This window comes from Cynocephalus volans, chromosome 9 (assembly GCF_027409185.1).
Source record: "Cynocephalus volans isolate mCynVol1 chromosome 9, mCynVol1.pri, whole genome shotgun sequence".
Lineage (NCBI taxonomy): Eukaryota > Metazoa > Chordata > Mammalia > Dermoptera > Cynocephalidae > Cynocephalus > Cynocephalus volans.
The window spans coordinates 37738261-37753476 of record NC_084468.1 but is presented as its reverse complement, the minus strand read 5'-3'; the positions used below and the strand labels follow the sequence as shown (position 1 = coordinate 37753476).

Genomic DNA, 15216 nt, shown 5'->3' with positions numbered 1-15216 from the left:
GGAGGCTAGGGATTCCAAGATCCAGGTGCCAGAAAATATGGTATCTTTTGAGGCTGCTTCCTGGCTCATAGACAGTATCCTCTTGTTGTGTCCTCACATGGTGGAAGGGGAAAGGCTCTTTCCAGAATCTCATTTATAAGGGCACTAATCCTACTCATGAGGTCCCCACCCTCGTGACCTAATCACCTCCCAAAGGCCCCACCTCCTAATGTCATCACATAAGGGATTAGGATTTCAACATATGAATTTGGGCGTGGGGGATACAAACATTCATGCCATAACAGAAATATATTGTTAAATATTACGTCTGGAAGTCATTCAGAATTTTGAAATATTATTTTACCCTTTCTGAGAACAAAATCCTCCTTATAGCATGAGTTTATCATTTGACCTGCACATATTCAACAGGTTTCTAGGAGTAAGTTTTAAATGCAGGGTACTTGTTTGTATTTGGACCCAAACACCAAAATATGCTTCTAATAAATTAGTATAAGTAAGCTTTTTTCCTTTAACTTTTCTGTTTGGGGTTAGCCTTACTGATTGATGCCCTCTGGGAAGTATATATGAGTGATCACACAGCATTTACTGTCACTACAAGTAGGTAACTGCAGCCCCAGTCTATGGTGTGGAAGCCACTACCATTAGGTGTTGCATGTTGGACTGTTTATCCATAATCTTCACCTCATCTCTGCTCTATGAACCCTTGGCTAACCAGGCTTTCCTTTTCCTTTCCTTAGGGATATTTCCACATTCTCTGCCAGGGTGTTCCTTGGATTTCTGCCTAAGTAAGACTGTCTTTCCTATAAATCTCTGATAGGAAATCAGGAAAGAAAAAAAAGGGTAGAAACTGAAAAGGGCCTTTTTAATGCAGCTGCTTTCGGCAGCATTATGTTTTGGGCCATCAGCAACAGCTCTTAGGTGGCCTGACATATTCTTTGCACATCTGGCCTCTGGGTTCTCTAGACTGTTCCAAGCAGAGTTTTGCCAAAATGAAAAAGACAACTTGCATGCCATGATACTTTCCAAACAAATCAGGGCTTTGTTTTATTTCACTGTAAAACTGTGTCAGATTTCATTGTCTAGGGCACCTTCTGTGATTTTTATCAAGGGCTTCCTTGATACAGGCCATATAAAAGTAATGAAAAAGATTACCACAAAGCTGGCAGTCTCTGATTTCTTAAAGACTGCTCTGGTGGTGTTTTATTTTATGTGTTCTACGAACATGTTATCTGTTTTGCCAGGCTATATCCTAAAGCTTCAAGTGGAACTTCATTGAAGCCTTCTGGTCACAGTTATTTTTACGAGGAATTCTACTTGGCCTAATTATCTACCAAGCATGTTTCCTTTTTTTTTTTCTTTTCCAAGAGTGTTTCATATAAACCAAATAGATATTGTTTACTTCTCCTTGGCCCACTGTTGTACACTTGATCACTAAGTAGCAAGGCTGGATGTTCATTCTGTTATATTCGTTAGACAATTTTTATTAACTGAGGCAGAGGTAGAGGTCAGATCATAACTACCTTTTTGTTCTCCATACCCTCTAGAACAAAATAAGCATGTTAACATTTTCTTTATTCTAATTAAGAATATCCAAGGTTATACAGGAGTTTTACAGGCAGTGGACAACACTCCTCAAAATGATCACATGAGAAAACCTACAAGGTGTTCTCCAATCATTAATAATTTGGTTATTCTTTTATTACCTGTTCACCAAGGGCCTCAGTCCCAAAGGGAAGATAGAAATAAAATAAATAAGGTATGGTACATCATGCTACATTGTATAAGTATACATGAAGTATTTGGAAAATCCGAAAGACAGAAGTGTTCGTGTTACCTGGAGGACTCAGGGAAAGTAAGGTCAAGGGAACGTTTCTTGGATTATTTGTTCATTGTTTATTTGTTCACTGAGTAAGAAAATCATGACCTTGTATGTAGGCTTAAAGGAAGAAAAAAAAATAGTGCCAGTGGGGAGAATAAAGATACAAAGAGAAGTGGGAGGGACAGAGGTGAGAGAAGAAGGCAGTTGTGCCCCCAGCTGAAGAATTAGGGCAGATTAGGTAACAGGAAGTTTTGAGGTTCAGGGAAGAAAGCTGAGGGAATTCTTTCTGGTATAAATTGTTCTCAGTAAAGCAGGTAGATGTTTGCTGAAGTGACAGAGGCCAAATTTGGAGTCTTGAGGAGAGAAGAAAAGGTCTGGAGTAGCCACATAGATTCCACTAAGCATAGATAAAGGCCTATCCACAGTCACAAGCACCATCTAAGAAAAGAGCTGCAGCACAGCCTGCCTTCATGGTGAGGTGGCTTTGTCCCTTCTGTGTTCTCAAGACTGAGAACCTAGAAGTGGTGTTGTCTGTGGCCTCAATTGTGAATTGGCAAGGCAGGAAAACATGATGGGAGGCTCAGGGCATCCAGCGAGCTCTTAGCTGTGTGCAGTGCTCAGGGTGTAGGGAGAGTGCAGTTGAATGGTGACTAGAATGACCAGCCCCGTGGGGTGCTGGTTGGGGGAGGTGCCCACGAGTCCCACTTGCCCTGCAGCTCCCTCCCATACCTGATTGGCGACTTCAACCCCAGCCGTCCCACTTCTCTTTGTCTGTACCTCACAATGTTCCTGATGCCCCTTTTCTTTCAGCCTACAAATAAAAATGTGCAGAACAAGGAGATGCAGACCTTTTATTTGCTTGTGCTATGTGGTCTTTTATCCTTTTTCTGATTTAGCTTCTCATTTATATATTTTCACTTTCACAAGTCACTAAGTTTAAATGTTTAAACATTTCCCCCTTCAGTAGCCAAAAAGAAAACAAAGCAACAGCTAATATAGTAATAAATTTATCTTTAGCTACAGGAGATAAGCTTCAGTGCAATATGGTCATAAAGTATGGCTCCCAGGCTTAGGGGAGAAGCAATAAACTTTCATAAATAAAAGAATTTTAAAATATTCCCGGCAGTAAATAAGGATAAAATATAACTTGTAGCTGGCAGCACACAGCCAACAACAGAGCTACTTACAAAAGAAAACGATGAACTAAAATAAGAAAATGTTTGCAGCTTTTTTTTGCTGCTGTTACCTTGCACCCTAGGTGGGCTAACTGCAGAATTCACTGTGGGAAGTTTTGCACCTTCTGAAATGTTGTTTCTGTTACATTTTTCCTGACACCTTTTGATTTGCTGAAAATCTGTGACAGTCACCAAGGAAACCCAGGGATACTGATGCCACAAATAAGAGACTTTTCAGCAAATCTTAAGGTGTTAGAGAACACCTTAGAAAGGACGGAGAGTGGGGAACATGGGACTGCATCCCACAGGTTGGTTAATGAAGGCACTTCACAGTTCTGGGGCTTACTTGACTTTCAGTCTTGCTATGCAGCTGAGCTTTAAAGAAATTTGAAGTTCTCCTGAGTCCATCTCAGGTTTCATTTCAGGTTTTCAGCTCAGAAGTCACTTGGGCAATAGCTTTAAAAAAATACAGAGGCATTTTAGTGAGCAGTGCCTTTGTTTAAAAGACTGTTGAAGTAATGGATTATTTGTTCTCTAGAAAATTAGGGAGAAAGGAGAAGACGATCTCTCTCTCTCTCTCTCTCTCTCTCTCTCTCTCTCTCTCTCTCGCATCAGAAGTGGTAATAAAAGGGAAGATGGAGTGTTGCCAATGGGATGAGATCAGAATTTACCAGTGCTCTCATTCATTAAATACATGTTTCCTGAGCTTCTGTAATGGCAGGCACTGCGTTTGTTGCTGGGAAGCAGGTTAGACGTGGTCTCTCCCCTCGATGAACTAAGGGTTTTGCTATCATGGAGTGATTGTGGTAGGGCTTGGTTTTAGGAGGCAGCGGGCTATCCCCTGGAGGAAAGGGTATTCCAGGGAGAGGGGAAATAAGGGAATCAGATTGTGAAGGGAATTGTGAAGGCAAGTTAGTTGGGTCTACATTGTGGAAAGCCTTCAATGCCGTTTTAAGTTGTTTAAACTTTATCGTGTTGGCATTTTAAGGAGTTTGGACGTTATCGTGTTCTGTGAGAGCCATAGCAAGATTTTAGAGCAAGAAGAGACATGATTGTGTTTTAAATTTGTTTTATAGAGAGAATCTCTGTTGGCGGTAAAGACGAGATGAGAGACAGATGATGAGGACTCAAGGGAAACAGCAGAGGGGCTGGGTGGGCATTCCGTTTATAACTTGCTGAGTCTATTACTGTCTGAAGTCTGCTCTGTTTTTTGCTGGATTGTGTAGAGAAAGACAAGCTAACACAGAAATTTAATTCTGAGTTTGATTTCACTGCTTTTGCCGTGTGTTTTTGAGCAAGGAATTGACACACACTGTCTCATCTTCCTCATCTGCAGAATGGAGGTAACAGTCATGCCTCCTGCTCAGAGCTGTCGCACGTGTTAACTTGAATGTTGCACCTATACCTGTACCCCTTACAATTGTGCCTGGTGTGTAGGACATGCTAAATATTTATTTTACTTTATTTTATTTTTTATCAGTTTATTGACTGACTTATTTGTTTATTTCATCTATATGAATTTGCTTTTAAGACAATCCAGGCTAATCTACTATAGATTGTCATTAGTCAATTTTGCTGTCAAAATTTTACATTTTTCACCTTCTTTACTTAAGTCCTCTTGGGCCAAAAATTTCCAGCAGGAAATAGGAGGATGAGGCCATTAAATTAAAATAGCTACTTCCCCCCTATGTAAAGTGTGAACAGAAAATGTTGCAAAGAATGCTGCTACATGGTGGCCCTTTGTGTCACTCTGTGTGGGGAACAGGGGGACTTTAAGAGAAGGTCTAGTATTGGGAAAGTTGGGCAGTCTTACTTTATAGTACACCATGGTTCTATTATTTTGATAAACAGATCCTGAAATTCCAGAGCATAGTGTGAACCACATTTAAATACTAGTGTAGAAACACCTTCAAAAATCCTCAGTATAAAATTGTAATTACCTACACTCTTTGCAAAATAACCGTGAAATGAATATGCCACATCCTTAAAGTGGAACAATAATTATATCTCCCGTCAATAAAATAAAAATTGTTACATAAGTGTATTATATTCTTATTGTTAGGTATTCTTTATGAATACACATTTGTCTTCGCTATGTAAATAACTGTAGTCTTAGCACGGAGAACAAATGTCTAATAGGAGGGGAATCGTTCCTTATAGTTCCCTGTGCAGAGCCAGTGTTGTGTTTCTTCACAATGTCAGGGCTCTTGTGAAGCAGGAAGTCGATCCCATTAGGTTATAGGAAGAGTTACAGGCTTGGGGGAGAAAAACAAAATATCTTGAAACTTTTTCCCTTTGAAGAGCTGGGAAAGCAGTTCTCTACAGAAGGAGACAAATACATCCTTTCTGTGTAGTTGGCGTGAATAGAGCTTTCCTGGACACTAAAGGTTTTTATTGTGTCTGAAAGTGAACTCTTCATTGATGCAAGGGTTTCTTTTATTTGATCCGTCAAGATTACTAAGCCACATGTCACCATCCCCAACTAAAATACAGCATCATGAAATCATGATTAAAGTTATTGAAGTCAATTCATGAAGTGGCAAGAGATTACAGAGCCTGTATTTCCTCCTCTCCATTACTGGGAATAAAAGTTCCATAGTGTTGAGTACTTTTCAAAGAATACCCATAAATTATTTAAATTATATTCCCCAACTTTTTCCCTTGATTCATGGCAAAGCAATTTTAACTAGTTCATAAATTAGAACAATAATTTGGTTTTTCTTAACAAGAAAATTTGCTCAAAATGTTTTTGGAGTATTGTGATCGTGTGGTTAGAATAATGAGCAAAGACTGCAGAGTCAGCAGGGATGGGTGACTTGTAGTCTACTCCCAACCCTGCTGGGAACAGATGTGTGACTCAATCGAGTAACTTACTTTTTCTGATAACATTTGTCTAGTCTCCTATGAGGTGCTTTTGTGAGAATCAAATGAATAGAGGTATGTAAACATATTTTGAAACATCAAAAGCACGGAAAAGAACTAAATGTAGTTGCCCAACATCCTTAAGGCATCTTACTAGAACAAGTGGGTGTAAATGTCAATGCTGTTTTGGTTCGTTTAATTTTCCAGGGAACAAGGGAGACTCTCAGTCGGCACTGCACTACCCTTGGTGATGCTCTTCGGAAAGAGAATGATTTTGCTCTTATAATTGATGGGAAAACTCTCAAGTATGCCTTAACCTTTGGAGTACGACAGTATTTCCTGGACTTAGCTTTGTCATGCAAAGCTGTCATTTGCTGCAGGTAAGTTCTCCTTAATGTTGTCGGAATTCAGTAAAAAACGCCTTGATCCTAAATTCTTGATTTTTTAAATTTCCATGAAGTTATCTTATCCAGAATTTGTAAATGTTAACTTGCTTATTAATTCATTCACTCAAGATTCTAGGTTTACAAACTGGGACAGAATTTGTTAGCAGAGATTTGAAAGTGAGTCTTAACAATCATTAATAAGCATTGTTCATAAGTTGAATCGACAGGTTGCTTGCTATTATCTTGTTTAAATTTGATTATTTACCTGCATTTCCATCTGGAATTATTTCTGTAAGCATTCAGTTTTCTATACTTAAATCTTTGATCCTGATGCTAGGCCTTATTTTGGGGGAATGGTGTCAAGGGAGGTACGAACCGAATCATTTTCCAAATAACTGGGTATTTTTGTGAGGCCTGTTTGTTGACTATATATCCTTTGCCCTCTAATTTGTAATATTGCCTATATCCTAAGTTAAAATATGTTTTGAGTTCTCTGGGCCTAATTTGTAGAACTGAATTTTTGTAAACTACTTAGCTCCAGACCTGCCTGAGTTTCTTGTTGGGGAATCTTCCCCATCTCTTTGTATAAATTGTTTAAACAATGCCTTCCTAGAATTTAAAGTATGTTCGTGACTATGCCCAGTCCCCTCCTTCTGATCACCATGAAACCTTTTTATCATCTGCTTATTGAATGTGACCACTAGTCACACTAGGTCCAGGGTAGCAGTTTCTCCAATTGTTTTCTCTTCCTGGCAACAAAATGTTAGCAGGGCTTCTGAAGAATTTCTCAGAATCTGTGCTTTTAACATTATCTTTAAAATTGTTCTATTTGCTCTTACTATTTTCTTTAAAATATGTTTACTAATAAAGAAATGTTATGCTTTTTAAAACTTTTTTGTCTGGGCTTATCCACTTAGATATCCTATATATGATATTGTATCTGAATTTATAAGCCATACTTTGTAGATATTTTGTAAATTTCAACTGCAGTATACTTTCTGAAATATAACATAGACCATATTCAATAAATACTCTTTAAGAGCGTCATTTCAGCCTATAAAATTATATCATACTTAGAAAACTGAGAGTTGGTTATTATTCCCGGGACTCTAATTATTTTAGTCATATAACTTCTTTTTCTACTGTGTGGGATGTATTAATAAATAATATCATTATAAAGCTTTTGGACAATATAATTGTACAGATGTTTAATATGAGTAATAATCAGGCTCTTTGCTTAATCATGAATAAAGAGTTGGAAATTATTTTGACTCTCACTTTTACTGTTATCCTCATGCTTTTCAAAATATGTTTTTACAGTGACTGTTCTTGGTTCCTTGCTAATATCTTGACAGTATTACTAATGTTCAGCTCTGATACTCTTCTCTCAGGATAATTTTGTGCCAGATTTGGTCATTTAATCACTTTCTCTAATGGGATCATAGGGTCAACAAAAGATTGCTCAAAAGCACGTAAGTGTTAGGACTGTTGACTCCTATTTGGAAACAACACAGAACAGAATCCAGAGCTGTTTCGATAAAATGGCCCGTTCACTTGAGTCGGCATCTGTTATGTGCCCTCTGCGTGCTGGGCACAGTGCTGCACTTACACCAATGGGCAAGACTCGCTACCTGCGCTCCTTTGTGTATCTTTCCTTTTGTTTTAAGTGGAAGCGCAATTTGTTTTGAAAGTTGTGGGAGGCCGATTTTCACAACTCAGTCACTGCAGCTGAGCCTCATTCTCAGTGCATTGCTTAACACAGTACCTCCCACCGTTCTTCAAAAAGTTGAGCCACAAAACTAAACAATAGCAGAGGGAGAGAAAAACTAGAAAGCAGAGTCAAGGGAGAAAAACTGTGTTCTGTGCTTGTGAAATCCCCTCCCAAAATCCTCGTTCTGGATGCTCACAGGTCACATGGACCTCAGGGCTGCTCCAGGCTCCAGCCCCTGGGAGGGAGCCACACTCTGCCATACACGTGCAGATCAGCTCTGAAATGGAGCTTATAAAGATGTGTGTGGCCCCTTCCTCCCTCAGTTCTATTTTATGCATGTTTGAGGACCATGAAGTTCCCTCTGCAGCTGCTGAGTTTTATTTAGAGTTTTAGGGCTTTTTTTCTTTTTAAAGTAAAATATCTTTTTTTCTTCTAATTACCTTCATACTCTCTTTTCCCATAAGGACTATGGCTCAGCTTCCGGCCTGGCTTTGAGAGTTGGTCTAAGCCCATAATTACATCAGAGCCACTGCTGGATTTACGTCTGTGCACCTTCTTGGCGTGGTGCCTCTTGGCATTTAAACTATTGGCACAGACCATCTTCTTGTCATTTTTCTTACTGACCTCGAAGTATAATTTCCTTGATAATACCCTGTCCCTGGATAGGAATAGGTGGGCAATTCTGCATATCATTTTTACAATTAAACCCAAGTGTCACTCTTCGATTCTCAGATGATTACAATCCCCTGGCCTCAGGAAATTCTCTATTTTACTCCATTATAAGACAGACATTCCAGATAAATATTGAATATTATTTCAAAATACAGTACAGTACTGTTTCCCAAATTCGTTTATGTTCATGCTGGCTTTGTGTGTTTTTCCTTCAAATTTAAACTATTTTCAAATCTACTGCTTGTCAGTCCACACAGATGAAGATAATTCAGAATCTAATCTTCCTCTGCAGTCTTCTCTTTAGCCAAAGCTGGAGTAAAAGTAGAGAGGACAGCCTTCCCGTAATGGATAATGAGGCTCTCCATTTTAGTTCCATCTTCAGGATTACATCAGCCTCTTTGTCCCCTGACATTATCAGCATAAGGGCAGAAGGCAGTTTTTAATGTTTGCTTAATTGACACAGTTATAAAGATGAGTATTTTCCCTCAAGAGTCTACAGCTGAATTGAAAGAAACAGTTGTTCTCAGTTAGTAGTTATTACATCTTTCACTCACCACCATTTTCTGAAGGGAATATTCAGAGACAGAACTAATCCCGCCACCCCAAAATTATTCAGGGCTTTGGAGTCCTGGTTTTGGTTTACAAAGTGTAGGTTTCATGTTATACCTCAAATATTTTTTAAGTATGTAAAATCCAAAAAGTAGGATGAAATCTGTTTTTGTCAGTCTAACAAGTACTGTGTTTTCATAGATACCATGCAGCTTTTGTTTTTACCATTGTGTGCGTTCACCTGCATAACCTGAGTCATTCAATAAGAAACATTCATCTCATTTTAAGTTAATTTCTGATCAGTTTTCCTGGTTATAAACATAAACTGCTCCTTTATGGTGCTGCTTCCCTTTTGTTCCCTTGGTCAAGTCCACTGATTTTTATCATTTGGTGTGATCACAGATCCTTTTAAAGAACAATTGGAAGCCATGGACCATCTCCTACAGAATACACATGCACACAGACATGTAAAATTGCATACACCATTTTGGGGGTTTCACAGACTCCCTGAAACTACTTGAACAGACTAAGGGGAAAAAAAGCTTGCTCTAAGACATGTGGAGATTTGTGGATATAGCTAAGATCAAGACCTATCCTGGGGAGTAGCTGTAGTATATAAGTAATTCCTGATCTCAATTACCAATGCTTTATGCCCCAAGGTCTTACAGCTTATACAGTTACTATAGTAGCATTTTAGCTGGAGATTCACAGAATGCTTGTTCTAGATCTACCTTTGTGGCACTTTGCATGCCTAATGAAATCTCTCTGGCCTTGGTTTTGCAACCTGTAAAATTATGAGATTGGAAGATAGCAATTAAAGCAAACAAGAGTGGAGCTGCTCCAACATAGAAAGATGGAAACACACACACGTGCACCCTTCCTGGGTTTTCTCACCCCAGCTTGAAAGCTCCTGAGACCGAGGCCCTCACATGGCACTTTCAGTTTTTGGATGAACCCTACTTCTGTTGGCCACTCTGTGCTGGGAAGAGTCTACTACTTGGATTACCTTAATTTGGGGAAGCATCTGTTCTACCTCTTTTAATATCTCTTTCAGAAAAGAGTGGGAATGTTGCACTGGAGTGTTGCTGTGTGTTCAATAGCATGTGGTTTCTGAGGTCCTCAACAGTTCACATAACCCAACCTATCAAAAAATTTTACATTTTTTCTGTAGTTGTCAGTTTAGTTTAAACATATTTTGAAACTTATGTTCTGTGACAGTTGGTTGAAAATTGGCTTAGAGCCTTCAGCTTTTAGACTGTCTAGTAATCACCATTCCTCTACATAATTTATGTACTCATGTCTTCTGAAAAGCAGAAGTTAAATTGAAGTAAGCATTTTTCCCTACTTGCAACATCTCTAATCAAAGTTTAACCCTCTTTTAGGCCATTTCCCCACAGTGTATAAAAAACACTTCAGTGAATGTTGTCTCTTGGGAGTGGCATTCCAGGCAAAACCTTTCACCTTACTCCAATCAAGAGGTCCTTCAAGAAGAGGTCTAAAGGGACACTTTGAATATTTTCTGTCATAGCATGAGTGCATTAAATAAAGGGTCAAGGCAGAACAGATCTACTTCTTGAATCTTTGAGATTGTCTTTAACTTTAAGGATTTCTGTACATAAATGTTCTACTTAAAAGGTGGCCATAAAGCACAAATGAAGCTAATAAATGCTCAACAGACATTCCTTTAAAGAAAAAGATTTGTGAACACAATTGGATGCCAAGCAGATGTTTGGCTTTGAAAAGACTTACAAACTGTTAATGAATGTCAACCCTATATTTGCTTCCAAGAAAATATGAATAAATGTTGGAAATTTTGAGAGAATATTTCTTTCATACGTGTATGGCTTAAAGAGGACAGACACACTGAATAGATTTTATAACTTCATAAAATTTCCATATTTTGCTTTAACATAATAATCATCTGCTCAGCCCTGCCCATCTTACTTGCCATTCCACCATGACTGAGTCATCTTAAAGGAACCACATGGCTGTATTACAGCCTAGTGGCCGATTATGTTATGCACCACCAGGGAGGTCTATATTTTACAGTAAAATACCTAAATAATATGAGAAATCTAAATGCTATAGAATCCCACTCTAATTCAACATTATATAGTTTGGGGTGTGGCTTCTTTTAGATAAATCACCGCCATCTATTTCCCTATTACTGGTACACACACAGGCATGCCCTGATCAGAACTGCACAATATAATTCTGAAAAAATAGAGCTAACCTGTACTAGAAAGTACATAAAGCATAAGTCACCAGCTCGTGGATTTTCACAAAGTGCACGCACTCCTGTGTCAAGCACCCGAACATGACCAGTACCCCAGAAGCCCCCTCATGCTCCTGTTAGTTATTAGCCTCCCATGGGTAACTGCTATCTTGATTTCCATCACCATCCTCTTAAATTATATTTTATTCATTTTATTCTTTTTCTGTTTTGTATCCGACTAACTTTGAATAAGCATATATGTCTTCTGCAACTACATTAAAATTCTCGATTCTTTTCTGTTCAGCAAATTTTAAGTACAGAGCTCTGTAGCTTTCCACTAAAGGCCTCCCTGAAGCTTTACATAAATCAGCAAATCAGCTAATGAACTAATATATTCTTTAGTCAAGTACAGATCTGCCTAATAGATTGCTAAGGACATGATGTATGGAACCTATAGCATTCCTCTGATCTGTAAGCATATTGACCATATTGTGTGGGAAAGGAAAGCAAAGTTAGGTTGGTGTAACTGGTTCTCCATGAATCCATAATGCTTTCCAGCAATTACCTTTTTTTTAATAAACCTGTCTGAGCCATCTCCACTTAGAGCTTGGTGTTTTGAGCCATGCTAAAGTTTCAGGAGTCAAGACCAGGTGGGAGAGTAGGACATGGAGCAAAGAGAAAGGAGACAGCACCCTGAGGAAAGATGGCTTTGGAAAACAAAAAGCATATTACCAAAGGGACAGTCAGACAAGAAATGCATATATAACAGGTTTTAAGTTGAGGCATAAGAGAGGAGGTGATTCCAGGTAGCATTCTCCAAGAAGAAGAGAATATTTTATAGAGCAAGGGTGGGCAAACTTTTTCTGTAAGGGTCCAGATAGTAAAAATTTTAGGCTTTGCAGGCCATAGAATCTCTGTCACAACTACTCAAGTTTTCCACTGTAGCATGAGAGCAGCTGTAGACAATATATAAATGAATGGGTGTAACCATGTTCCAGTTAAGACTTTAAATACAAAAGCAGGCCGCTGCCTGGATTTAGTCCTGGGGACTTAGTCCACAGACCCCTGTTGTAGTGTCTGTGGCTCATGAATGAGCATGGGGGAATTGGTTCTAACGGTACTTTTCTAAAATATCGATGGAATTCACCCTAAGCTCTCCTAGTCTCTCCAAAGAGAGTAATTTCCAGATTGTCCTTTTTCTTTTTTCAAAAACAAAAACATTTGCCCATCTTTCCTCACATAGCATATGTCCCTTTCTCTGTGGTTCCTCAAAAATGACTGACATTCTTTCTGTGGTGCCATCTGCACAGTCTGGTTGCTTATGAAACTTCTCCATGCATTTGGATCCATGAAAACCCCATAGCATATGGATATTTACAGAAGTCAATTTGTTTTAAAAGGAGGTGCCAGTAGTTATTTATATATCTCAGCAAGAGAGAAAGATAGGAGGAACCCAGAGCCGTAAACATCTGATGCTGCTGTGTCACTACAGTGCTGTTCTAAGGGGAAGTGTCTGCAAGGTGCTAGAGGACATGCCAGGAAAGGAATCAGACAGGAAGATGTACAAGCTCACCACCTCCCGAAGGGGGAACCATCGTACAGTCTTGAACTAAAGCAAGTTCTTTTATTCTACACTGTTTTTGCCCTTTATTCCCACTCTCATTCTCTTCACTCCACCTTACAAAAACACTCTGAGGTATTTAGTATGTTCCTATCCATCTGCTGTACTTCATTTGTATATATGTATATCTATAATGAATATATATTATATATGTATTGAATTGAGGGATACATATATTTGTATATTCAGCATAAATTTTTTGCCCTTTTATTTTTCTACATGTTTTTGAGACCTATCCTTGTCATCATATGTAGAACAAGTTTAATTCCTCTGACCATTGCTTGCTATTGCACTAATACATACACTTCCCATAGTGATGGCCACAAAGGTTGTCTCTGAACCTTTGCTGCCATGGAAAGTGCTGCAATTAATATTCTCTCTCTGCTCCCATGCAAGAGTTTTTCTAGGCTATGTACAGAGGGAGGAATGAGAATGCTTTGCTGTGGGGTATATATACATTTCACTTCTATCAGAATTGCCACATTACTCCAAAACAGCTGTACTAGTGTGTACTCCTAGATCCATACAAGAGTGTTGTTATTTTCGTGCCTGAACACCAACACTTAGTATTCCTGAATGTATATCTTTGCATTTCTCTGATTACAAGAGAGGTTGAGCACTCTTCATATCAGTACCTCTCTAAGTTTCTGCTTTTGAAATCCGTTTATTCATTCACTCATTCGTTCATCAAATGTTTCATTCATCAAGCACCCACTATGTGCCAAGTACCTTTATAAGTGCTAAAAATAGAGCAGTGAACAACAGAAAAAAATAATCCCTGCCTTCACGTTGTAGCTATTGTTCAATAAAATAATACACACGCAAGTATTCAAAAGGTAATACTTGCTCTGTGTGCACGAATGGTAACATCGCTATAAAGAAAAGTAGCACATTGGATATGAATTTTCTGTTGGGCTTCCTATCTTGATTTCTGCTTAGGTACAAGAATTCTTTGTGTGTTCTGGATATTGATTCTTTGTTGATTATAGATGTGGCAAATATCTTCTAGTATGGCTCCCTTCTTAATTCTGACTGTGATGTTCTTCCTTGAACAGAAATCACTAACTTTGACATAGTTATTCTCCATTAATTTTTTCCTTTATGATTTGTGCTTTTGGGATATTAAAGGCTTCCTACTCACAAAGATATTCTCCTACATTTTCTTCTGTTAACTTCATAGCTTTATGTTTTCCATGTAGGTCTTTAATCCATACGGAGTTTATTTTTGTATATGGTATGGAGGACAAGGAATCCCATGTTACTCACTCGTACATAGTTAGCAAATTCTCCCAATACCACTTACTAAGCAATCCACTCTTCTCCCTCTGTTTGTGATTCCGTGTGCTGTAGCCCTCGGGCACTGGGGCCAGATTTCCCATAGTCTAGGCTTCACCTCTTAGTAGCTGAGTGACCAGTTGCTTAACTTCTCTGGCTTTGGTTTCTTCCTCTTTGAAACAGAGAGAAAAATAGTTGCTCTCATATAGTTAATGCATGGTACCTATTATTAAAATTTGTGTTGTTCTTAGAAATGGTATCTGATTTTCTTTTGCAGAGCCTGAGTATTTCTGGTGAGAGGAATACTAGCATATGTAAAGATTCCTGTCTGACCATTATGGCCTTTTCTGTGTGCTAAATTCTCTTTTGTGTCCTTTGTCTGATATTAAAATTGCTAACCTGACTTTCTTTTGTTTCATATGTGCCTTGTCTTTTTTTCTAAATCTCTGTGTTCAATCCTTGTGGTTGTGCTCAGTACAGTGGTGAAGAATGTTGTGTCTGAATTCATACTGCTTGGGCTTGAATACTAGCCTCACTGCTTGCTGCTTTACCTTAACCAAGTTATATAATCTCTCTGTGCCTCAGTTTCCTCATTTGTAAACTGGCAATAATAATAACCTATCTCATAGGGTTCCGAGAATTGAATGTGTTAAAACAAGTAAAGGATTTAGAACATAATAGGTGCAAATAAGCGTTATCTTAGCTGTTGTTATAAAGTGTATCTCTTTTAGATACTTTATTGCTGGATCTTTTTGTTTTAATCCAACCTAAGAATCTCTTTCAATAAGTGAATTTAACCTATTTGTATTTATTATAATTATTGCTATATTAGACTTCATTTATTCAATTTTATTTTGTTTTCCATTTATTATGCTTTTGGTTTCTTTTTTGTCTTCCTCTACCTTCTGCGGTCTAGATTAGATTTTCTTCT

General features: G+C 38.3%; 1 protein-coding gene across 2 annotated transcripts in view; it reads left to right on the top strand.

The window, feature by feature from the left end:
- The window catches only part of ATP8A1 (ATPase phospholipid transporting 8A1), a 219369-nt gene that overhangs the window by 139289 nt on the left and 64864 nt on the right, over nucleotides 1-15216 (top strand). For both annotated transcript variants that reach the window (XM_063107852.1, XM_063107851.1), the window contains one exon: nucleotides 6064-6236. In XM_063107852.1, the coding sequence (XP_062963922.1) occupies nucleotides 6064-6236 (173 nt within the window). The remainder of the gene's footprint in view (nucleotides 1-6063; nucleotides 6237-15216) is intronic.